The 26,382-nt window shown below is 39.4% G+C and overlaps 1 protein-coding gene across 1 annotated transcript; it reads right to left on the bottom strand.

The window, feature by feature from the left end:
• Positions 1-6,126: 6,126 nt before the first annotated feature.
• LOC142596421 (neuronal regeneration-related protein-like) lies at positions 6,127-15,839 on the bottom strand. Its single transcript, XM_075725524.1, has 4 exons — positions 15,787-15,839; positions 8,615-8,669; positions 7,232-7,309; positions 6,127-6,258 (listed from the first exon to the last, which is right to left on the bottom strand). The coding sequence occupies exons 1-4, from the start codon at positions 15,837-15,839 to the stop codon at positions 6,127-6,129; spliced, it is 318 nt and encodes a 105-aa protein (XP_075581639.1).
• Between the last annotated feature and the right edge of the window lie 10,543 nt (positions 15,840-26,382).

Raw genomic sequence — 26,382 nt, 5'->3', positions numbered from 1 at the left:
CCCTCTGGATGACATCTCGTCCTTCTGGTGTGTCATCATCTTCATTAATGATCTGGATAATGGGGCAGAGTGTATCTTCAGTAAGTTTGTTGATGACACAAAACGGGGTAGAGTGACTGATAAGCCAGAGGACCATGCTATCATCCAGAGGGAACTCGATGGGCTGGAGAAATGGTCTGACAGGAACCTCATGAAGTTCAAGAAGGGGGAGTGCAAAGTCCTGCACCTGGGGAGGAACAAGCCCATACACCAATATATTCTGGGGGCTGACTGGCTGTGTACTGGTTTAGGCGGGGATAGAGTTAATTTTCTTCATAGCAGCTTGTATGGTGCTATGGTTTGGATTTGTGATTAAAACAGTGTTGATAACACACTGATATTTTAGTTACTGCTGAACAGTGCTTACACAGCATCAAGGCCTTCTCTGCTTCTCAGACTGCCCCGGCAATGAGTAGCCTGGGGATGCATGAGAAGTTGGTAGGGGACTGTGGAGTAATTGCTGGAGGTGATTTAGAGATTAAACTTAGATTCACAATTTTAGGAAAGGCACAGCACTGAAGAAGCCTCCAGGGTGGAGTGCAGCTGGCATGCAAGGAATCCATTTCACGGAAGTTCCCTAGGCCTGCAACCTTAGACGTCGGCAACACCAGGGGAACTTGGTGTGTTGGCTCTAAGAGGAACTGCCCGGAGGGTGGAGCGGTGTGGAGACACCGTGGCCAGGCTCTGTGTGGCACCCCAGATGGGACTGCTGTGAAGCATTCTGCCCAGCCGGGGCAGCTCCTGTGCCCTTGGATTCCCCAGTACACTCCGTCAAGCCCAGAGACTTGGTCTATCTACAGACATGAAAAGACAAAGCATTTGTCACCTTATTGCTGCTGCTTTTAGTCCCTGTCTAGTCCTGACTGTGCCAGAACATGGCAAACAGTTTATTGTAGATGTACTTACCAAAGGAACAGAGTGCAGTATAATGGAACACTGCGACAACTTGGGCAAACGATGGATGAATGAAGAAGGACAATAGGAAAGGGTATAATATGAGACCCTGGGCCAACAACCTGTCATGGTTTTGACAAAATGCTGCCCTTTGGTAAACTTTGCTCATTATAATATCATTATAATACCAAAACACACCTCCATCCCAAAATCTACCCACCTCTAAGGTGCGACCACTCCTCACTGAGCTTGCGCTTTGAATTTTTCCTAGCCTATACCTTTAAAGCGAAGCGAGAAAGTTTTACACCAATCATAATAAAAGTATGTATGACTAGAGTCCCTCAAGCTCCACCTGAAAGGTAAAAAATAGTATAAATTAGCCTAAGAGAGAGGGGATGCTAGGGAAGATACCATCGCGTACCACTCTGACTTCTGGGATCAGTCGACGGGCTGAGCCTCTCTTCCCCCTAATCGGGACGCCTTTGGGTAAGATTTGAACACTTGGTTATACCAAGTGCCTCCCTGGGAAACTTAGAAACCTCTATATAGAGTCACTTTATGTCTTTTGATGCATCTGTGTTACCCATGCTTTGGTATTTGCATGTGCCTTGCAGTCAGTGAATTTATCGCCGGTAATCCAAAGAACCTGTGTGTCTGTTGCTTTAATAAATTTCTTTGATTTATTGGTCTAGCCGTGATAGTGGTCATTGAACGCGACCAGACGCTTTAAGTGTGGCCATGGTAATTCATGCAGCACGACTAGACAGAAGGTGCCTACGTTATTTGTGCATCCGTAATCGTGATAGTTCGGTGCACTGAACGCGACCGGACTTATAACGATAAATTGGGTACCTTCCAAAGCCCTCTTGACGCAACAGGGACACAGCCAGGACAGATGACCCCAACTGACCAAAGGAATATTCCATACCATATGTCGTCATGCTCAGCAATAAAAGCTGGGGGAAAGAAGGAGGAAGGGGGACATTTGGGGTTATGGTGTTTGTCTTCCCAAGTAACTGTTATGTATGATGAAGCCCTGCTTTCCTGGAAATGGCTAAACGCCTGCCTGCCAATGGGAAGTAGTGAATGAATTCCTTATTTGACTTTGCTTGTGTGTGCAGACAGAAATTTCCAGTTGGCAGAAGAATACTTCTGGTGTCAGACAGCAACTTCTGGTGTACAGGGATCGACTTCCGGTGTCAGGGAGGTCACTTCTGGTGGTCAGGGAGCAACTTCCAGTGATGGCATATTTGATCTTTTAAATTTGCTTTGCTGAGGGACAAGGACTGATTTGGCAGATCCTACATGACACGTTATTAGAAGGTTTGTGAGATAAAACCAAGGTTTCCCGAACTGATCTACTTAATAATGCCTTAAAAATACTCTCACTAGTCTTTCTATTGTACAAATAATTATTTAACAAGGGGGTCGACAGGAGAGTTTGTCATACTGTACTGCATCAACTAACTGTGAGACACATTCACTGCTTTTTTTTCAATTGTTTTCATCAGTTTTTCACCCACAGGAAGCCTCCTCAACAATCAGAGGAGCACTAATCTCCTCTGTTCAACCCCCTTGCCCTACCACCACCTCCCTAGATCAACTTTTATACTGTTGATTCTCAGATCCAGTTCAAGGTGTTTTTGTGGCATAGGGAAAAATAAATGTTACTATTCCAAGTATGAGAATAATATAACTTCTTTTGCTCTCATTCTTGATGCCACAAAGTTCAGTTGTGCTGTAGCTGCATTGGGCATACAGCTGGGAGAGATCAGTGGCATTTTGTGTTGCAGGGAGTGGGGCAATGATCAGGGCAGGCTTTTGGGAAAGCTGTGAGATGGGCAAGTTTTGCATATGGAGATCTTCCTTCTCCACTAAACCTCCAAGCCCTCAACTCATCTGATTTTACTCAACAGTAAGGGCCTGTCCCTTGGGACTTCATTTGCAGTGGCTGCAAAGAAGGTGCCATTGGCCCAGGCCCCATGCCAGAGCACAGACTATATGCCCCTTGCAAAAAAGGGCAGCTAGGACTTCAGGATGCTTTTGAGCCCAGAGTCAGTTTTGTACAACAGACAGGAGCAAACATGATTCATGTAGATAATATCCAGACAGTCCAAACTGGACAGTTTCTTTGCAACCACATCTAATAATTATTTCATAGATCATTACAAGGAAGAAGACATATATGAAATCCTACGTGCATTCCTTTAAATTGCCATACTGTGGGGTTTTTTTAAGGTATGGTCCCTCTGTAACCCTTTTTTCCCCCCCCCCCCCAAATCTTATGAAGCTAATTGTTCATACATGCTACAGCCACTATTGGTGGTGCAACAGTATAGGTGACCTTTGAACGGTTAGGAAGCCTCTATCAATCATAATCAATCATCCTTGGCAAATTTCAGTCTCTATAACTCTCGTGGTTTAACTGCGGCCAACAACTAAGCACCACACATCCACTCACTCGCTCTGTCCCCCACAATGGGATGGGGAAGATAATCAGAAGGGTAAAAGTGAGAAAACTCATGGGTTGTGATAAATACAGTTTAATAGGTAAAGCAAAAGCTGCGCACGCAAGCAAAGCAAAACAAGGAATTCATTCACTACTTCCCATCAGCAGGCAGGTGTTTAGAGCCATCTCCAGGAAAGCAGGGCTCCATCACGCGTAACGGTTACTTGGGAAGACAAATGCCATAACTCTGAACGTCCCCCTCTTCCTTCTTCTTCCCCACAGCATTATATGCTGAGCATGATGTCATATGGTATGGAATATCCCTTTGGTGAGTTGGGGTCAGCTGTCCCAGCTGTGTCCCTTCCCAACTTCTTGTGCACCCCCAGCCTACTTGCTGGTGGGCTGGTGTGAGAACCAGAGGCAGCCTTGACTCTGTGTAAGCACTGCTCAGCAATAACTAAAACATCCCTGTATTATCAACACTATTTTCAGCACAAATCCAAAACATAGCCACATACCAGCTAGTATGAAGAAATTTAACTCTATCCCAGCCAAAACCAGCACAGACACAACCAAAGTCATCAAGCTAAACTCAATCCCTGTGTAAATTCACTTAGTGGGATTAAACACTCATGGCATATGTAATTACATTCGTTTGGTCTCATGACTGGAAAACTTCAGGGGCAGACCTACATCTGCTGTTAATTGGTAGATCTCTGCTTGTGTTTTAAAAAAATGCTGCTAAATTTGTGTTCTATGCTAAAATGAAACCAATATATATTCTAAACCTAACAAATGCAGATATTACTGATAAAATTGCTTTTCAGAGAGATGCATATATCAACATTCTCTAAAACTAACTTACACATAATAGAAAAAAGGCCTGTTAATTCAGTTTCTTTTATCAGGGATGGGAAATGAAATGTATTGTATTTGCCATGTATACAACCCCACAGTCTCCTCCTAGGATTACTAAAAGTGGCATCAAATGTCACATCTGACCCAGCTACTCGCAAATCTTAAAAGAGATAGCTCTGGCAGCTATCATTTCCCAGATCCAGATCTGGTATTTAGGTTATCTGAATAGCTATTGTTTAGGAGACAACAATTCAAAAGGAATCACCTTTTACATTACCAGATATTTCTGAAATAAACTCAGAAGTCATGTAAAGAATAGGTGCAAAGATATAGTAAAGGAGCCCTCCTTTTACAGTAAGAAAACATCATGACTACCTTCAGAGCTTGCATATTTATTGAACAAATCCTACTAAAATAGCTAAAATACACTGGGTACTTGCAGTACGTTATTAAAGACCACATTGTTACAAAAGCCTGCATTTTCAGCGGTATACAACTGCAACTATACATAAATGCTACAAATGCTGAATATTATTTCTTGTTCTATATACAGCACAGTAGATGTATCTAAACTATTGGAAAATAAAATATACAAGAAGAGGGATATAGAAAGTGGGAAAAGGAAAGAAATCAAGGAAGTGCAGTGCATGCATTGGTATTTAACAGTCAGAAACTAAACCAGAACAAAGCTTGCCCTGTAAAAGGAAGAGATAAAAGACAAGTTATCTAAAAAATTAAGGTGGGCTTTCAGACTGTGTCTAGCACAATGACATTCCATGAGTAGATGATACTGTTTAGCTTTGTGTTTTGTAGTGTTTTGTATTGTTAGTTCTTTGGGAGCAAGAACAAAAAAGTAAAATCCACATGTTGACAGTACTTTGGAAATGTACCCTTTCCCCCTATTATCCTCTACTTTATGGAAAGACATTAAAACTTGTTCTTTCAAAAAGGCTTTAAAAAAAGACAAAAAAAAACTAAAAGAAATTTTGAAAGTGATGAAAAATTATTGCTTGCCTTTCTCCAAGTTAGGTGGATAGGAATCAGAAAGGAAATTTTAAGTAAATTACAGTTTTGTGATTGCTCCCACTATAACTGAATGTTTTTGAGTGTACCCTGATAGGGAATCAGTTCCTTGCTTGTACACTTTAAGTGGTTACTCACCTACTGCACTGAATAAGAAAGCCACACTGAAGACACAAGTAAACAAATCTGTCCAGTCTAAAGAAAAACATTCAGAAAAACAAAGTACCAACACCTTCTCAGAACATGGAAATAAAAAAATAATACCATCAGAGCTACCTTGCCAAGGAGCATATTTAAAGTCCAAAATAGCACCATTCATCAGTGTGTCAAATCCTGTGGCAGCATCACAATCACTTACCACAAGGAAACCATGAGTTTCACAATACTTCTATACATCAAAAGAGTACATGGATAAAATATAGAGATATGCAGACAATTGATGAAAATAAACGACTAGGATTGTTACATGTAAATGAAAAAAAAAAAGGGGGGATGACTCTCAGCCTCTGCAGGAAGCAGTTAGGGATGGTGGAAATGGAGAGGGCGAGCAGTTTACTAGTTGCATGTGAGCTGTGGCGTTTGAGTAGTGGAAGACGTTGCTGTGGTAGAACCAGGCCTGAAGGCCCACCTGTAATGTTTGTAAACATGGATTCACAGTGTGAAATTCTGAGAGCTTTCACTTGAGTCAGAATGTTAAAAACTATTTTTATGATACACATTTATTCCACTATTATTCTCTAAAGCAAGGCTTAGAGTCCCATAGTTTCTTCTTACACTTGATGATTTACACAGAAACAATTCCTGATATATGACACCATGACCTCATAAAACCCATAGAATCATACGTAATACAAATGGAAGAGTTATGATTGAAAACAGTAGAAGTAATTGATTTTGGTGAAATCATGTCCATAGCCATTTACTGGAGTCAGGAATGCCACTTCAGCCTCACTTCTCTTCTTGCAATTTACTTCCTTTGAGATAGGAAGATATCCCTGCAGAGAGGAAAAACAATATTAGCTATGCTTCTACAAAATCTGTCTGATGGGCTCCTCCTTCCTTTTTCACATCCTTAATTTTTATAGTCCTCTAACTGTAGTTTAGAAGTAAACACCTAGTAAACTGTCCTGGTTTCGGCTGGGATAGAGTTAATTTTCTTCCTAGTAGCTGGCACAGTGCTGTGTTTTGGATTTAGTAGGAGAAGAATGTTGATAACACACTGATGTTTTAGCTGTTGCTAAGTACTGCTTATGCTAGTCAAGGACTTTTCAGCTTCCCATGCTCTGCCAGGTGCACAAGAAACTGGGAGGGGGACCAGCCAGAATAGTTGATCCAAACTGACCAAAGGGCTATTCCATACCATATGACGTCATGCTCAGTATATAAACTGGGGGGGGGTTGGCCAGGGGGCAGCGATCGCTGCTCGGGAACTGTCTGGGTATCAGTTGGCGGGTGGTGAGCAATTGCATTGTGCATCACTTGCTTTGTATATTATTATTATTATTATTATTATTATCATTATCATTATCATTATCATTATCATTATCATTATCATTATCATTATATTGTTATTATCTATATTGCTATGTGAGAATTACTAAAATCAAGCATTCAAAACTCAGATGTCAAGCTGTTTAAAATCATGAGACAGGCTTAAGAAACATGAGCTTCCGAAAACTAGTATGTTTTCTTTTTGGTATGTAAGCCAGAAAGAGTCCATATTTTCTGCAAGCCTGAAGGCTAAAAACATCATTTTAACATGAAAGCTGAAGTCCTCACTTAACTGTCAAGGCTTTAAGAAAAAACATAATATCATGAAACTCATGATGAAATCATGAGAGGTGGCTACTCTCTTGAAGCAGTTATAAAATAAAATATAGTGAACTTTCACAGTGGGTTTTTTTTAGAGAAAACTTTCATCTTAATAAAGTGTTTGTTAGATGAAAGAAATTAAATAAAGAACTTTACCTTTGGAAATTTCCCATTCCCCGGGCTGGTTGGAAAGAGTTTCTGGCTAACCCAAATCATTAATCTTGGTTGATAAACCTGTAGTGACATAAATACATATAGTTTCTTAATAAAGATATCCATCAAATCAAATCAATCAAATGGTGTTCATGTGACAGATCACATTACTAAAATGGTGTTCATGTGACAGATCACATTACTGAAACCAAAAGTCTAATGTCAGTTGAGTTCGGCCCAGAGACCTAGAGTTGTGTTTTATGCTCAGTATACATTTTTTGAGTACCCATGACAACAAGATCTGTCCCTAGATTATTTCAACTATATTGTATATGACAATCTGCATTCAACAGGCTTTTTTAAAGAGTATAGGATGTATCATTTTGATTCTATGATTCTATGATTTTGTAATATGGATTTTAGAATCTCTTTAAGAAAATCTGTAATATGGCAGGATTTACACATATAAAAAGATGTCTGTTACTATTAAACTTATTTAGGATTTTGTGAGACCACATATATGCCCACTCTCTTCTGCCTCCAACTCCTGTTATACAACATCCCTGGTAAAGGACAAAAAAACAAGATGAACAACTCCCACAATACACTCCTGAATTACAGCTGCGCACAGCACCACTAGCAGCCATAATTCACTGGCAAGACTAATGAAGATTATTAACTTTGCTGAAGACTGCAAGAGACAAGGGGAACACACCTTTGATAATCCTTTCACAGTGAACTATGAACTGGAACTTACTACTTTCTGAGGTCACTGAACATAGCTATAATCCTGTGTTAGTACCTTATTTCTTTAGACATTAAAGGAATTCCAAAACATTATAAAGGACATGATAAAATAGCTGGCAGCAGGATTTAATGGTTATGGTACTGGCCTACAACTGCTCTGTGACAAAACGTACTATGCAACCACAGGAGAGATGATCTGGGCTGATACATTCTACCTGAGACACTAAGGAAAGAGCCTACTTTCCCTAGGTCTGCTCTGCAATCAAGAGACACTCACCCATCAGAAAAATGGTTAATATCCAAAGCAGGCCACTGACTACAGTGGGAACCTAGAGTGAATAAATGCCAATTACGATGAATCTGAGGTGCAGACCTCCTGTGCTTCAGTTTCTCAGCTTCAGGATGGGGACTGGAGCATTTCTCCATCTTGCTCTCATTAAACGCTGAAGTGCTCAGGTACAAGTTGTATATGACACTGAAGATTTTAAATTTATTTTCCTGCTGGGTCTGCCTACTGGGCCTTTGGTTTGTGAATTAAACTCTTTCTGCACAGTGGCTGAATGTCAAACTGTTTGAAGCTGAACTACTTCATAAGTTACACCCTTGAGACTTGTTTGTACTTTTGGACTCAAAATTTACCTTGTCACTTAAATTCCTGGTGAATTGGCTTTTATTCACCTGCTTGCCATTGTATCTACATTGAAACCAGAGAAATTATTTCATTTTTGTGGAGTTGCATGTTGACAATTACTACTCACAACTGGACTAGATGCATCTTGGAGAAATTATTAGAGGATTATTTAAATCATATTTCCAAGGAAAATCCTCAACTCTACTGTAAAGTAGGAAACAGAGGAGAGAAATTTAAAACACAGATCCTAAGGCAGTGCCTATGCTGATAAACTCTCCTATGATTTTCCACAGTACAAAATGCAGCGCTGTCTACTGATTAAAGCATCAAATTTTATTTTATATTGTAGCTTACTATATGATCTCAGGCAAGTCAGTTAAGCTCTCTGGGTATGGCTGACATAGGGATAACTACACAGGGTACTCTGTGAATTCATCAGTTAATGTTCACATTGAATCGTTGAGAACCTCAAATGGAAGATACCAAGTAACCCCTAAGCTCTCCCATTATTTATAATCACTGATTACCCATCCTGAAATTATGCCTTGATTTTGTTGTTTAGTCATACACTTTTTATGGAAATGCATGATATGAATCAGCAATAATGGTTCAGCTCTACCACAGGACATACTCAAACCTGCGAGTATACCAAAATGCATATTTTCCTATTGAAGGAATGAATTCGCAACAGAATACAGTATTACTCATTCTAATGAATATGAGCTGCTATATTTTCTGTTGTCCTGGTTTTGGCTGGAATAGAGTTAATTTTCTTCCTAGTAGCTGGCATAGTGCTGTGTTTTGGATTTAGTAGGAGAAGAATGTTGATAACACACTGATGTTTTAGCTGTTGCTAAGTACTGCTTATGCTAGTCAAGGACTTTTTCAGCTTCCCATGCTCTGCCAGGTGCACAAGAAGCTGGGAGGGGGCACAGCCAGAATAGTTGATCCAAATTGACCAAAGGGCTATTCCATACCATATGACGTCATGCTCAGTATATAAACTGGCAGGGAGTTGGCTGGGGAGCAGTGATCGCTGCTCAGGAACTGTCTGGGTATTGGTTGGCGGGTGGTGAGCAATTGCACTGTGCATCACTTGCTTTGTATATTATTATTATCATTATTATATTGTTATTATTATCATTACTATTTTACTTTATTTCAATTATTAAACTGTTCTTATCTCAACCCAGGAGTGTTTCTCACTCTTACTCCTCCGATTCTCTCCCGCATCCCATTGGGGCAGGGGGAGTGAGCGAGCGGCTGGGTGGTGCTTAGTTGCTGGCTGGGGCTAAACCATGACATCTGTGAAGTCTGAGATTGATTCAAGTTATCTTATAGACCTTCGTAAGAACTTAGAGGGACTACAGTTTGAAAATGGGTTTTTGGGGTGGGGCAAGGAAAAGGTGTAAACTGTAAGATATACTAAAAACTATGATCCAGGTGTTGCGTCAAGAGGGCTTTGGAAGGTACCCAATTTATCGTTATAAGTCCGGTCGCGTTCAGTGCACTGAACTATCACGATTACGGATGCACAAATAACGTAGGCACCTTCTGTCTAGTCGTGCTGCATGAATTACCACGGCCACACTTAAAGCGTCTGGTCGCGTTCAATGACCACTATCACGGCTAGACCAATAAATCAAAGAAATTTATTAAAGCAACAGACACACAGGTTCTTTGGATTACCGGCGATAAATTCACTGACTGCAAGGCACATGCAAATACCAAAGCATGGGTAACACAGATGCATCAAAAGACATAAAGTGACTCTATATAGAGGTTTCTAAGTTTCCCAGGGAGGCACTTGGTATAACCAAGTGTTCAAATCTTACCCAAAGGCGTCCCGATTAGGGGGAAGAGAGGCTCAGCCCGTCGACTGATCCCAGAAGTCAGAGTGGTACGCGATGGTATCTTCCCTAGCATCCCCTCTCTCTTAGGCTAATTTATACTATTTTTTACCTTTCAGGTGGAGCTTGAGGGACTCTAGTCATACATACTTTTATTATGATTGGTGTAAAACTTTCTCGCTTCGCTTTAAAGGTATAGGCTAGGAAAAATTCAAAGCGCAAGCTCAGTGAGGAGTGGTCGCACCTTAGAGGTGGGTAGATTTTGGGATGGAGGTGTGTTTTGGTATTATAATGATATTATAATGAGCAAAGTTTACCAAAGGGCAGCATTTTGTCAAAACCATGACAGGTTGTTGGCCCAGGGTCTCATATTATACCCTTTCCTATTGTCCTTCTTCATTCATCCATCGTTTGCCCAAGTTGTCGCAGTGTTCCATTATACTGCACTCTGTTCCTTTGGTAAGTACATCTACAATAAACTGTTTGCCATGTTCTGGCACAGTCAGGACTAGACAGGGACTAAAAGCAGCAGCAATAAGGTGACAAATGCTTTGTCTTTTCATGTCTGTAGATAGACCAAGTCTCTGGGCTTGACGGAGTGTACTGGGGAATCCAAGGGCACAGGAGCTGCCCCGGCTGGGCAGAATGCTTCACAGCAGTCCCATCTGGGGTGCCACACAGAGCCTGGCCACGGTGTCTCCACACCGCTCCACCCTCCGGGCAGTTCCTCTTAGAGCCAACACACCAAGTTCCCCTGGTGTTGCCGACGTCTAAGGTTGCAGGCCTAGGGAACTTCCGTGAAATGGATTCCTTGCATGCCAGCTGCACTCCACCCTGGAGGCTTCTTCAGTGCTGTGCCTTTCCTAAAATTGTGAATCTAAGTTTAATCTCTAAATCACCTCCAGCAATTACTCCACATCCAGGGTTAAACAAAATAAACAAAAGAAAAAAAAAACAAATTATCTTTCACATTAATTTCCTCTATGGACAAAATATTCAGTTAATGTCCTACTTCTTTAATACCTTCCTCAAAAACATTTACTGTGTCCACCATTGGGAGATAATAATCGCATGGAACTACTCCAGGTGTAGTAACTGCTGTGCTATATCTGTATCAAAGTCCTTAACCGGGCAGGCAAAGGACTGTAATTACCTGCCTTTTATACAACACTGAAAGGCTAGGTAATCATAGCTTGGATTTTGGCTAAATGAAGGAAGATTCTGGAATGGAAAAAAGATGCCAGTGTAGAAAAGTCCACTCAGGACTTACTACAGTCCATAAGGAAAAATAAAAAAAAGACATGTCTTGCCATGCTACATCCTCTTTAAAATACAGAAACTACTTAAATGTTCAGATATGCTTGTTACTAGGGTGTTATAAAGACACAGTGAGAACTTTTAGTCAATTACAGCAGCTCAAAACAACTGATATCGATGTTTCATGATGAGCCACATGGAGCAAAAAATTGCAAAGCAATGTTCCATTACAGAGTAGGATGTAAGGCTTAAAATATTCCAGCTGTTAGCATGAAGCAAACACTTCTATATAAATGCTTTCATTGATACACACCATATTCTCATTTCTTAGTATTTCCTGCATGATTACTATAAGAGTACAGGCTTGGATAATAACAATTAACAAAAATAACAATATTGGAAAATAACAATAAATAACAAAAATAATCAGGATTCAAAAAAGAATTGGACAGATGGACTGAAAACTAAAGTACCTGCAAGTCTAGATAATGTATAAGAGCAGTATGCTGACTTAAACTGATAGCCTCAGTGTTTGATAATTATTAGTAAAAAAACAAGTTAGTAAATTTCATCCATAAGCTATTGGAGTGGATCACTCCTAAACATCTGACTAACAACATTATATGCCTTGGAAGCATTATTTTCTGGCAGAACATGTGATACACAAAAACATTCACTCCCATTTTAATAAGTCGGGGGAAAGAAACCTACTGATCTGGTAAGTGCTTGTGTGAGACTGTTCTGCAACAACAAAACAGTTCTGCCTGAGAAATTGAGGCCAACTTCAAATAGGGAAGATGGTTTTAACTTTTTTAGCCTCCATTTTCTTAAAAGTCTAAAAAAAATCCAAATTAAGAATAAAAAATCAGAAAAAGCAAAGGTAGAAGAAAATAAAAGCCCAATTGATTTACCGGCTATTACAGCATCAGGACTGCAAAACTACTTACTGCTACTTTGTTCAAAATCAGAAGGATTACTGAGAGTAGGGTCTTCTTTTCTTTGTTCAACAAACTGAGAATCCTCTTTTTGCTATTGCAAGGGCTCTGTTTAATCAGCATTTCAAAACCCTAACACCTATCACAGTCTACAACTTCCTCAAGAGGGGCAGTGGAGGGGGAGGTGCTGATCTCCTCTCTCAGGTGACCAGCGACAGGACATGAGGAAATGGAATGAAGCTGCATCAGGGGAAGTTCAGGTTGGACCTTAGGAAAAGGTTCTTCACTGAGAGGGTGGTTGGTCACTGGAACAGGCTCCCCAGGGAAGCAGTCACAGCACCAAGCCTATCAGAGTTCAAGGAGCATCTGGACGACGCTCTTAGTCATATGATTTAGTTTTAGGTAGTCCTGCGAGGAACAGGGAGTTGGATTCAATGATCCTTATGGGTCCCTTCCAACTTGAGACATTCTATGATTCTATGATTCTATTCTTCCTTTTTGAGCTAGATGGATTAGTAGCTTAACAGCAGACACAAATGGCTATGTGCTGAGGAACAGAGGAGTAAAATAATACATGTATGTGTTGAAGAGAAGGAAAGAAAGTGGCATTACACTTCTTTCATGGCATGCTCTTCCCCTCTGCAGTACACTAAAACTTCACTGATGCAGTTCTGAGAACTGAGGACCCTGTGCTTCTGTAGCAGCACATAATCCAGAATAGAGAGATGTTGTCCTCATACCATGCTCCTGTGGGGACAAACCATATAACCGGAAAGGAATACCGCTCCTCATTTCCATATCTACATTCCTTTCAAGTAGTTAAGAGATTTTTTCATCACTGTTCCTCTGTGTTGCAATGACACAAATCAATGGTATTAAAGCTCCTAGAGAAAAGGTTGTCGATTTTTTTCCTTTTTGGCTCGTCTCAGCATCACTGAAGGTGTCTAGCAGATTTTCTTTCCCAGTTAAGTTGAGTCCTGATGAATTTTCTTGTGCTAAAATTATAACATAGTTGCCTGCTAGGTGGAAACAGCTTTTTCTTTGCAGTATCTTAAATTTCTTAGTTACCAGCTGGTTTGAGCTGCAATGACTTTTCCCAGCATATAGTACCACCCACTTTTCAATCCCCCAAATGTGTCCTACTACAGTAAAAAGTTCTATTTAAAACCAAGTGCCCACCATCACCATCCAGATGCACAAACAGTGCCTTCACTAAAAATCTTGTTTCACTGCTACTTGAATATCAGATAAATCATTCTGTTAAAAAACTAATTCATTTTAAACAAAATTGGAAGAAAAACTTGTGCTAGGATCAATGCATGTTTTATCATTAACTTCAGTGAAAGAGGTAAACTAGTGCTTCCATCTACAGTAGTTTATTTTTAATATTGTGAGAGGAACATTATGAAAGCATATGATTAACATCCACCATGTTCCAAACCTAATGTGCAAGATTTAATACATATAGCAACTGTCAGCTGAATAGTTGCTGCTTCTCAGAGTTTAGTTGGATGGCAGTCTGCTCTCAATCAGCTTTTGCCTTCTGAATCTTCTGGAGAGAGAAACACCAGTATAACATCAAGAGTGCTCATCGTTACTCCTTATTTCAAAGACTAAGTCACTGAAGTTTTGATTCTTTATTATATTTCAGAAGCTGTAGTCACAATCATGTGGGATGTTGCTATCTTGAAAGGCTGATTTAGAAACAGGCTCAGTGAGGAGGCTTTCCCTATTAAACTAACAGAAACCACAAGTTTCCCCAAGTTAAAATGCAAACTTAATTAACCATTTAAGACATGTGAACAACTGGTTTAGCAGGTGTGAGGTCTCCTGACTCTGCCAACTTGATTGCTTTTTTTGTGTGGCTCTGCATCACAAGTCTGAGCCTCTGCTTGAGATACAGCAAGTTATCTCAAAATAACCTGTCTTCACATTTTAAACATACTGTCAGGGTAGCTCTAGTAATCCTACTTTCCAGATTAGTGCCAAGAACATAAAAAAATTAGTGGAGAAAATAATTTAGCACTTGGTTTCTTCCACACAGCCAATAGATGTAGATAAATGGTTTGAGAGAATTGATGAACAATAATACAATTGTTCTCTTCCTTTCTGGGATTGGTTCAAGTAGCCTACCTTTTTGGCTAGACTATACCTGCCATTACAGTAAGAATTAATGCATGGCAGTATATTGGCAGGACATGGCAGGACAATTGCACACCTGAACTTCCACAGAATCAAAGAATCACAAAGAATGGTTGAGGTTGGAAGGGACCTCTGGAGGTCATCTGGTCCACGCCCCCTGCTCAAGCAGGGCCATAGAGCCAGTTGTCCAGGACTATGTCCAGACAGTTTTGAATATCTCCAAGGAGGGAGACTCCACAACCTCTCTGGGCAACCTGTTTATGTTCAGACTGAACCTCCTGTGTTTCCGTTTGTGCCCATTGCCTCTGGTCCTGTCATCAGACAGCACTGAAAAGAGCCTGGCTCAGTCGTCTTTGTACCCTGCCTTCAGGTATTTGTATACATTGATGAGATCCCCCCCGAGCCTTCTCTTCTCCAGGCTAAACAGTCCCAGCTCTCTCAGCCTTTCCTCATAGGAGAGATGCTCCAGTCCCTTAATCATCTTCATGGCGCTTTATTGGACTCTCTCCAGTATGTCCATGTCTCTCGTACTGGGGAGCCTAGAACTGGACACAGTACTCCCTTTGACTTCTGTGCATCAGCATGATTTGTTGGTTCTGCCTTTTCATGGGCAAGATATTACTGCTGCTTTTTATTCCTCCCCATCTGATGACCCAAACTCACAAACACATAAACATGAAAAAGCCTAAATGAGACAAGTAAGGTTTTTCTTGCATTCCCCTCTCTACACTCTAGATGAATTAGCAAGTTTATTCATTGGGGTTTTTTTGCAGTCCTTGTTCATCACATCCTCAGTTTTTGTCAATTTCACAGAATAGGATGTCATCTGCTTCTTCTCTACACGACATAAGAAAGTAAATTTAGAAGTAATTTTCTCAGGTTTAAAATACAAATTGTTTCATATAAATCCATCTTCTTCCATAGTTTCTTTCTCCTTTCTTAAAGCTTGTATTCTTCAGGTGAAATTGAAGTGTCTGCTTCCATGTAGTCTCCTACCTTGGCTCATCTACATCAGCTTCTTCAAAGTACTCACTCTTGTTTTCATCCATAATATAATTTATAGTTTGCACCTTTTATATATGTATTTACAGCTTCATATCACATGTATAAGAAAGTTATCTGAGTAACTGAACAAAATTGACTAAAATTACTGGTTTAAGACATGCGTTTTAATGTTGCAGAGCCCCTTGCTGCAGGAAAGGATACCGGTAGAGACTAAGTGCTCAGAGTAGGCATGCTTTTCCACCAAGAGGTGTCTTAAGTGGCCTCCAAAAGTGAACAAGTATGGTATTGAGGAGGGCAAATACACAACCTAATCTAGCTCGAGTATAGTCAGCACATTCCTGCCAAATTCTTCAGCTGGTAAGAACTCCTCAGCAGAAACTTCAGTTGTCTTCTGGCATACATGACTAAATGAGGCTAGTTATAGATAACACTTTGTTCTTCCCTGGACAGAAATCCTCCCTCCCCACACCACCTGGGTGTAATGCAATTTTCTGGCAGAGATCAATTTTCATTTTTCTGTACTAGTCAGGATGAATATAGCTTGTGTGCTACAAGTGGTCTCAAGCTGCTCATTTTCTACATTAAGCATGCAAAAACCATTGCAAAGCATTGTTAAATATTAACATGCATATGAAGAAAAAGAAATCAAGTGGTACATTGTGAACACTGTCATAAATGCTCATCCAACTTCTGACTGAATTCATGAATTTAACAAAGACACCCATTACTAGAGTATCACACTCCTTGGAAGGAAAAAAATTGCAAATATTTTTCCAAAATAATAAGATAGAAATGTATATTATATGAAAAGTTCCATTAACCAATAAAACAGAATCAAAGAATCACAGAATAGATGAGGTTAGAAGGGACCTCTGGAGGTCATCTTGACAAACCCCCCTGCTCAAGCAGGGCCACCTAGAGCCAGTTGCCCAGGACTGTGTCTAGACAGTTTTTTAATATCTCCAAGGAGGGAGACTCCACAACCTCCCTGGGCAACCTGTAAAACAGTAAAAAAGGGTTTCCTGAGGCAGCACACTGCCTCTGATGACTACTTTCCTGCAGAGCCCAGCAGTTAGTCTTACCCCTCATGGGATACCAACCTTTTGCCCAATCAGCATATTTCAGGCAAGTATTAAAGGCCCCAGTGGTACTCTTGGAAATGAGAGACAGAACCATAGCCAGTGCTTACCACATTAAAAGGCCACAGCTTATGATATTGTAACAGGTGCTTGAAAGCATTATGGCACATTTACTTGCACAGTCACCATATTACTATCATCTACTATCATTTAATGCATACTGCTTTACTGTTACTCAAAACATAAAAGCACAATCTAAATGGTATCATATATATTATGTATGTTGTAAATAATAAAATACTTAAGGATTCTGGAATTTCTCTAATCAGGTGACATAAAGGAAAATAACTTTGCCTAGCAAGTATTATTTTGGTTTTGTTCTTGTTGCTTTATTTAATGACTTAGCTGAGAAATTAAGGGTAAGAAAATTTACCAATATTTCCAGAGGATTTTTTTCTGTCAGCAGTAATAGAGTTATTTACTTGTACCCTTTAATGTTGGAAGATTTGTCACAGATATATTCTTGTCAAAATAAAGAAAGATTTGTTCCTCTCTAACTTAATCTTTTTGAGTAGCTGTATGATGACAATGTGTGCTTTCTAAACATCAACATTTTAAGAATTTAAGAATTCTTTCTGATAATGTGCATATTAAGCCAAGGCTTATACTACCTTCAGTGAGAATACACAAATTTCTTTGAACTTTTTTTAAACATATATCCCACAAAGGTGTGCTATGCAAGTAGACAGACAAGAAGGTTACAGTTAACAAAATTAATCGAGAAACATTTCTTCTTGCAGGATGAAAAAATGTTACATATTTTGAAGGTTTTTTTTAATGTGGTATTTACAGAAGGAAACATCAGCAACCCACACAGGAACATCTACACAGGAATTCATTCAGTAGTGCTACAGTGAATTTACCAGAACAGAAGCCTAAATAGAATTTTATGTAATATTCAAACAATGATTCATAGTATCATTCCACATTAAACATTTTAAAAGAACATTTTTGCACCTTTACAGATTGCACCCTCAACCAATATGGTTTAATAAAGCATGAGAGTGAAAAAAAAAATCTTTGAAATAAAAGGAAAATACAAATATTTAAAAATATTTTATTAAAATATCCTGTCCCAGTCAATGATACTAACTGAATTATTTTTATGAGGTTGTTCTAGGACTGTTAGGTGTAGTCTCTCTTTCTTTAGGCATACACACAATGCTCAGAGCTCAGGTGTGGGGCAGCAGTATTATGACGCAAAAAAATTATTTATTGGTGAAAGCTTTTGCTCCCAACACTTGAAAAGCAGTGTCATGACTATATACTATTACAAGTTGTATATGAATTCTTATTTCTGATTTTTCAAGATTTCAGCCTTTGTGAAAAAGGTTCAATAAAGGTTTGTCCTGGAAGAAGACAAAGTATTATTTAAATCTCCAATTCCTTGTGTCAACACTGTCTTGTTCAGATACAGTATTCTGGTGCACAACCATAAAATGTTAGCATCTGGAGTGTGCATGTTTGTGACTGTGTAGACTCCCATATATATAGCTACTTTGCTTTTAAATATGCATATAAATTCTACCACAGAAATACCCATAGTATCTGCTTTGGACAATGATTTTTTTTTAAACTCTACTTCAAATTGTTCTAGCCATATTCAAGTAAAGGTGTTTTTTCTACACAACTGAACAGCTGAATTAACAAAAGTATTACAAAAAGTGAGCTTTTATTTCTGCTTACTTATTTTGTAAGTTGGGAAGGCCTTAATTCTCCCTAAGTTCTCAGTAATCAAGTATTGTAGGATAAATTACATCAAATGTTTTCTTCAAGCACACTAAAAAAGCACAGCATACACATTCAGATGGCCAAAACTGCTTAACTGTCATACCTCTCAGTAACTTCTCTTGACCAAATTCTGCCCATGGCTACATATAAACAGAAAAGGATCTGATATATTCCTAAACCTCCTATGCAGTTCTGAACTACCATAAAGGAGAATTCAGTTCCAGTTCCAGACTCAGCAATAATCAACAAAGTAGTATAAGTTTTCTCATGCCAGAACCAGGAGTTACATTTGTCTGGTGTTTATCTAGTATTAGGTTGGACTTAATGCCTCATCCTAGTATCGCATTCTTCTTATTCCTCAGAACATATAAAAGTTACATAACAATGTTTGCCTCTGTCAGACCAATCCCAGGCTCCAGTTTCCATAGATTATCCTAAAGCTATGAACAGTTGTTCCAATGAAAATGAAGTCATTTTATAGACACAGAAAATTACAGAATGTGTAAAAGTATCTGCAGATAACCCACTGGAAAAAGGTTCTTAAATGGGTAAGTTGGGATGAAATCTTAAATATAAGCTTTCTCATATACATATCTTCAATTAACTTAAATGATGTTATACATTTCCTTATGAACTACAAAAAAGAAATAGGATGATGATTTTTTCCCTTTATCCAAATGCAGATTGTCATTTCTTTTTCTGACTTAATGAAAAAAAAAAAAAGCTTTCCCCCAATTGTCTTTCTCTCCAAGAGGCCACCATCCCATTTTTCTCTTTTTTTTCCAAGTAAGATTATAAAATGCAAAGAATGCAAATGATAAAATAACATCATAACTGATCCAGTTCAGACAAGGATACACTACAGGAAATGTTCAGCCCAAATGACCTCCCTTTAGGGTCTTTTGCTTTAGGATGATGTAGCTATACTGTACACTACCTAGTCTCTGAGATTCCACAGCACTAGTGCTTTAGAAGAAAGCCATCTAATCATGGTAAGTCAGAAGTAAAATAATGAGCTCTAGAGTATTTTTTTCTTTATTTTCAGGTAGGTCAAAATTAAATTATAAGGGATGCATCTATTTACTGATACATGATTTTATTAGTGATAAATCTGCCGTTTAAATTTCTTAGCACCTGCACTGCAAACTCTCAGTATTAAACTTGAAGCCCAGAAATGAACTGCAATGGGAACAGGAGGAAAAGGACACACTGGAGTGTTTTAAAAGAAAATAAACAAATCACTTTGTTTTTAAAGAAAGAAATCAAACAGGCCTTTTATACAGTTCACAAAGTGTTTACCTTAAAAAAAGTCTTTCCTGGTTTTGCTAAAAGTGTTCTTAGAGGTCACAGAAAAATGGACAGAAAACTGACTGGAGGTCACAGAAAACTTTGTACATTATGATATAGAACACTTTCCAGAAAGGTGGTATACTGAAATTCTATCATTTTAAATAATAATAAAAAAAAAGTTTTAAAAAAATAATCTCAGGACTTTATAGATTGCAAAGAAATATAAAAGGATCCTTCTTTCTTTGGGGTCACTTTGTAAGCAAATAAGTTTTACACAATTAAGGACAGATCCTTAAATGTCAGATGTTCTTGTGTAAGATGGCTCAAAATATCCATGAGTTAAAATTGTCAGTACACTCTTTTACCTTTTTATTTGTCTTTAAATTATTGATTATGTTAATATTATACAGCTCCAAGAAAGATTTATTAACCAGGTATGAGCAAATCATAATTCTAAGTCTAGGAAAAAGAAAAGCAGCATTGAAAACTAACCTTCTATGGTGCTCATTTTTACTTGTAAGGAGTTTAAGAAATACTTTATGGAATAAAAACATTAAGAAACCGAGAAGTTAAAACAGTGGAGTTAAACCAAATATTAATTTGTTCTCACTCAACAAGCTTATTCTAGCCACTTTTAATTTTACTATAAGTGTAACTAAATAATTAATGAACCTTCAGTTTAGCAAAGGAAATAGTTTGATTAGCTTGATTTTTTTCCTTTATAAAGTTTAGTTCAGCCTGGTGCAATGCAACAGCTAAATTCTCAATGACCAGTGAAAGCAGAATACAGCCTTTGCATATGTTGTTATATTTTAAAAAAGTAAAAACTTCGACAATTATGTATTTCAGTGTAGAAAGTGTTGATTACTTAAATATGCAAAGAAGAATTTTTCCTGCAAATTAGAATGGCTAAGGAGACACTTGGAATAAATACAAGAACTATGCCAAAGACAAGTGTGTCCACTACTGCAAAGAAAGTATGTCAGTGGTCTGACTTCATTATATTTAGTATTATTGTGCCAAAAATGGTGGTAGGAGAAGAGAGTCTACCAAGTCTCATATTTTAAGCAACCTTGCAAACTGGGGCAAAAATCTAGTCTGTCTTAGATTGAAATTCTGATCAACAATCACATTTACAAAAGCAAGGTTCCTGTAGCAGTCAGTGAAATAAGTTTTGTAAAGCCAGCCTCCAGGCCAGAACATAAAATGCAACTTAAAACTATCCAAATGCAGAAAATCAAATGTAATTACCAATTTATTCAGTTTTCCTATTGTTAGTTCTGCAGTGTAACATAAATTAAAATTTCATTTGGCTGGTTTTGAAGTTTTCTATTTGTTGTGAAAATCCCTAATTCCACTTTTTTTGTGATTGTTGATCAGATTTTCAATCTATGAACCATCTGCTGGTAAAAATCAATGTCTATTTTATGCCTAACAAAACTTGAAATAATACTTAATTCCATAGATTGTCATATATTTCACATAACAGCCTGCATACCATCTCAAAATGAGGGCTCATTGTCACTTTGGTGTTGGTAGGAAAAGTTTCCTTATCCAGTATTCCACAGTTGTGTGAACAGAATATATTTTAACATGATTTCCTATTCACAGTGAATAGAAAAACACAATCAGAAAATCAGAATAGAAAATTTAAGTGAATCATTTCCCTTTTAATTCCCCACCCCCAACTATTCATTTATATATGGATGAGCAAAGCATTTTGGTAAAAGTAGATTCCAAAATAGACTAAAACTCCAGAATTTGCAAGTTTATTTTTGCAGATAGGAATGCTATAAAACAAGGAGCCAAACAGGAAAAAAGCTATATAATAGATTACATATTTTTTTATTTTAAACATTCTTTGCTTCATCCCCCTCCCCCAAGTCAAAACAACTCCAAAGACTGAGACAATTATAATAATTTATGCAATTAATTTAACCCCACTTTTATAAGACTATGTCCTTGAGAGCCTCACACTTTGGAAAATATTTTGTGCTAATGCACACCCTATGCAATGCTACTTCAGACGAACTGTTGTCCCTGTAGAAATTAGCAGATTTTTGACTATGAAAGTAGTATGATGTAGCACCCAAAATATATCACATTTATGTCAATATATGTATTCAGACATACTTCAGTAATAGTTGCATCTTCAATCAAGAACGTTATATGACTACAGAGCATCTAATCTACCTAATTCTGCTTACCTTACATACCCTTTTCGTAAAAAATTATTTTCTTTGTTCTGCTGACTGAGACATATAACCATTCTCGAAGAATACCTCATATAGAGAATGTTTAGATGTATAATGTTTCATCATTAAAATTAGGTATTCAACAGCAGTAGCAGTTCACAGTATAAAAAAATGGGCCAGCAAACTGGTAAAAATATAAACATAATTACTAGTGAAGGAAATTAATAACTGCTGCAGTACTGTTCAATAAATACATTCCAACTAAGTGTTTATAAATTCAGTTAGGCTGAGGCCTATCCTTTTTTTCTGGAACAGATTCCTACCACAAAGAAAGGCTATCCTTCTGGAAAATTTATTAAATAATAAGAAAAATTAGTTGGCATATTATTTACTTCCCTGACAGAATATCATTAAATCTTTTTCATTTACTAAATGGAATGACTTATTTCTTCTTTTTTTTTTTTTTTTTTGGGGGGGGGGGGGGGAAGGTGGAGGTGAAATTATTGGATATTGCTTTGTCTGTATGTATTCCTACATGTGTTATGTGTATTTTTCATACTTTGCTAAATACTTTTCATTTTTTAAATAAGCTAATTAAATAAGCCTTACTGCACAAAGGATTCCAGCTTTTTATTCAAAAACCTCATGAAAATCAAAGATCCAATATACAGAGGTTTTCAAAGTACATCAATCATTGTATAGCAACTCCCTGTAATCTCAAAAAGTATGTTTTATGTGGGTCATATTTATAAATGGGTGTTGGGAATGGGGAAAGAAGGTTTGTATCTATATAAAAAATTACTGATTCTTTGTTAAAGCAACTAACTCTTACCATTTTTAGATTCTGTTAAGTCTTTGGATTGCAGTTTCTCTCAAGTAGCACAAGAACAATCTGAAAATAATTAAAAAAAAAAAAAAGAAAAAAACCATGTAATTCCACGTGTCGCATTTTAAAGGCTTTTTGCCAGTATAATAGTGACTGAGCCAAGTATAAGCTTCAGTGATTAAGATTAAAGTCATGCAAATTATTCTAACCAGATCTTCTGTCATGCTTATCTGCACTTCAGTGGTCTGTAGGCTTAAATATAGGACAAAGGAATCCCTGGTACCTGGATTTACAAACCCTTATGTTATTCTTAGCAGTTCATACCTCCCTGAAGAGCACTGTACCTAATGGTTAACACACTTAAAAATCACCTAAGTGGACAAAAATTCATCATCCTATGCTTACCATAAAGGTGATCCATTGTTCCCAGGCATACTACAAAGTGTTGGGGGTTTCACAATTAAGAAACAAGTACAAGAGTTTCAGGCTTTCACAATACGATGGCCCAGAGAGCAGGCATTTTTGGAAATTACACTGCATTACATAACCTACAGTTTTCTCTCCCTTTATTCCACTAATACACACTCCTACTTTAAACAGGGAGGGGGAAAAAAAGAGTAGGTGCTATCTCATTTAAATGGCACCTTAAATTACTACTCTCTTAACTGACTGTATTTGTAGCATAACTCCTTTATCAGTTTTCATATAGTGACAAAAATTAAAGTTCTCTTCTACTGATTATATATTTCTTACCTATAGTGTGTATGTATGAAATGTTATTAGGTATGAGTCATATATTTACATACAAACACATACATACAGATTAGATATAAAATTGCAAACTTATATCTATAGGTGTACACAGGAACATGGAAGAAAGCACATTGCTAAATGTACACCAAAATGCTTTTTTTTTTTTTTTTAAAAAAAAAAAAACACCCAAAATTTAACTGCTGCATATGCAAAAATGCAGAAGGCTGTTGCAAGAATGACAGCTTTCTAAACATAAGCCCCAGCAGCCTGAGAGAAATCCAGTGACAGGGTGGAGAAGAGGGAGATTCATTTTACAAAGGAGAAGAAAAGAGATGGAAAACCAATCTGAGGCCTTTCATGCATGCTAAAAAAGCAAAGTGCATTATGTTAAAAAATGCATTTTGGTGTTTGGTTTTTGAATTGCAAGAGTGGAAAAAAAAAATCCCAACAGATTTAGAAAACCACTTCACATCTTTCCTTGAATGCGTGCAGAAAAATCCCCAGCCTAGAAATCCAGCCTTAAAGGATAAAGACAAAGTTAAATATATATACTGTACGTTTCTAATCTTCTTTAAGAAAGCCTATTTGAAAATGCGCACTGAAAGGGGGGGGGGGGGGGGGGGGGAAGTCAAGCTGCAGCAAAGTCCAGCTAAGGGCAAAAGGAAAAGAAACAAAGAAAGAGAGAATTAATTAAAAAAAAAACAACAAACCACAAACAAAAAAACCCCAAACACAACTGTGGATTGGAATTGCATATACTTACAGACAAAAGCCCCAGCTCCCTGCTTACTTTCTGTCCTTTCTACATGATCTGAAACACAAATGTGGATTAAAAAAAGGGCAGCATGCTACAGAATGGAATTTATAGTTGGGGGAGTGGAGAGAGGGTAGGGGGTGTGGGAAGAATGACTGCACCTCTTCCAGAGTGCAGCCTTCAAGAAAAAAAAGAAAAAGGGGTGGGGGTGACTGAGGGAAAGTCACCCTCTCTCTCAGGATGGGTTTTGGCTGCCAGTGCTGGTTATATTGAACAATGAGCTAATTCTGATGGTAGCTGGCTGGCTGTCAGCTCACCCCCTTCTCCCATCCCCTCCTTACACATACACACTCCCCCTACTTGCCCGCCCGCCTGCTTCCCCCCGCCCGCTGCTGCTGAGCCAGACTGCTTAGTCTGCAATAATCCGCAGCCCCACGTTCCCCAGCTGTCTGGGAGCTAGGGCAGCGCCCGCCCAGCGGCGGGCCATGATCCGCCAGCCGCCGCAGCCGCGGGCAGGGCCGAGGCCGGGGGGCGTTAGCGCCCCCGAAGGCTGAGGGGCGGAGGGGAAGTCGTTGGCGTGCCCGTCTGTTGGTGCGCTGGCCGTTAGTGTCCCCCCGCGCGGGCGGGGCCTGGTGCCGCCCTCACAGCAGGGACTTGGACGGCGGCCAGGCGCAGAGTGGGGCCAAGGCGCTGCACAGCCGCGGAGCAGTGAGCGGCGCGGGGGGAGGTAGCAGCCATATACTATAATAATAACCGTGCAGCAGTGGCAGCAAAGGGCATCTGAGAAGGGGAGGGGGATAGAGGCAGCTGCCCACTGCTTTGCCTCACGGCTCCTCACTTCACCTCACCTGAGAATAGAGAAAATGGTGGGCGGGAAGGACGGGATGCCGTGCCATGGCACAGACATGCGGGGGCTGCAGCCGGGACCGGCCTCCTAGCCCCCTCAGCAGCATGTGCAGATGCTCAGGAGGCTGCCCAGGGAATCGGGGTAGCAGGGCGGGCGGGGTGCTGGGTCCCCTGGCAAGCTGCTCCCTGGGGAGGTGGGTGCCACAGGCAACCTGAGACTGCTGGACACAGTCAGCCTGGAAGGGAAGGTGCACACCCAGGGAAAAAGCCTGGCTGCGATGCCAGCTGGGGAAAGGCACACATCCAAGTGCGGAGAAGTTCAACGAAACCAGGGAGAGAGACCAGAGGGGCCTGCAGCCACCCAAAAGCGCAGGCCCAGTGCACATAGAGGTGAGCAGAAAGTGCCCATGAAGCAGTGCCTGCAGCCCCGAAAGAGCTCAGAGGGATGCACAGCGCAATCACACAGGTACACTGAGCCCCAGGCAAAACAGCCTAAAACGTGGGGACTGGGAGAGACATCTGGGGGCCTGATGGGATCCACCTGTCCTGATGGGGGAAACACTTTGCTTGTAAACTGGCATGACTGATTGAGAGGGCTTTAAACTAGGATTGATGGGGGAAGGGGATACCATCAGAAGAGCTGAAGGTAAGCTAAGGGTTGGCATGGCACCGCCTGAGGGTGGCAATGCTAATGGGAGCATTTATGCTGCTCCAGGGAGCACTGAGGGTTTAGGAATACATCAGAAATGCTTGTACACCAATGCACACAGTATGAGAAACAAACAGGATGAACTGGAAGCGTTGGTCAGTTCCCAGAGCTATGATGTCTTTGGTATTAGTGAGACTTGGTGAAATGTCCCATGACTGGAATGCTGGGATGGGGGGCTACAGGTTGTTCAGGAGGGACAGGCAGGGCAGGCGAGGTGGAGGAGCTGTACTATATGTAAGGGAGAGGTTAGAGCTGTGTGGTTGAGAGCCTCTGGGTGAGGATTAGGGGGATGGAAAACAAAGGAGATGTTGTAGTGGGTGTCTGCTACCGATCGCCCAGCCAGG

This window comes from Pelecanus crispus, chromosome W (genome assembly GCF_030463565.1).
Source record: "Pelecanus crispus isolate bPelCri1 chromosome W, bPelCri1.pri, whole genome shotgun sequence".
Lineage (NCBI taxonomy): Eukaryota > Metazoa > Chordata > Aves > Pelecaniformes > Pelecanidae > Pelecanus > Pelecanus crispus.
Note: the sequence above shows the minus strand (reverse complement) of the source record. Positions and strands in the feature narration are given on the sequence as shown.

Excerpts from the sequence above, each read along its gene's own strand:
- LOC142596421 (XM_075725524.1), bottom strand. The coding sequence starts at position 15,839 with ATGGATGAAAACAAGAGTGAGTACTTTGAAGAAGCTGATGTAGATGAG. Across the intron at positions 8,670-15,786 it reads GCTGATGTAGATGAGCCAAG|ATACAATGGCAAGCAGGTGA; the intron begins GTAGGAGACTAC and ends GTTTCAATGTAG. Across the intron at positions 6,259-7,231 it reads GGAATGGGAAATTTCCAAAG|GGATATCTTCCTATCTCAAA; the intron begins GTAAAGTTCTTT and ends TCCTCTCTGCAG.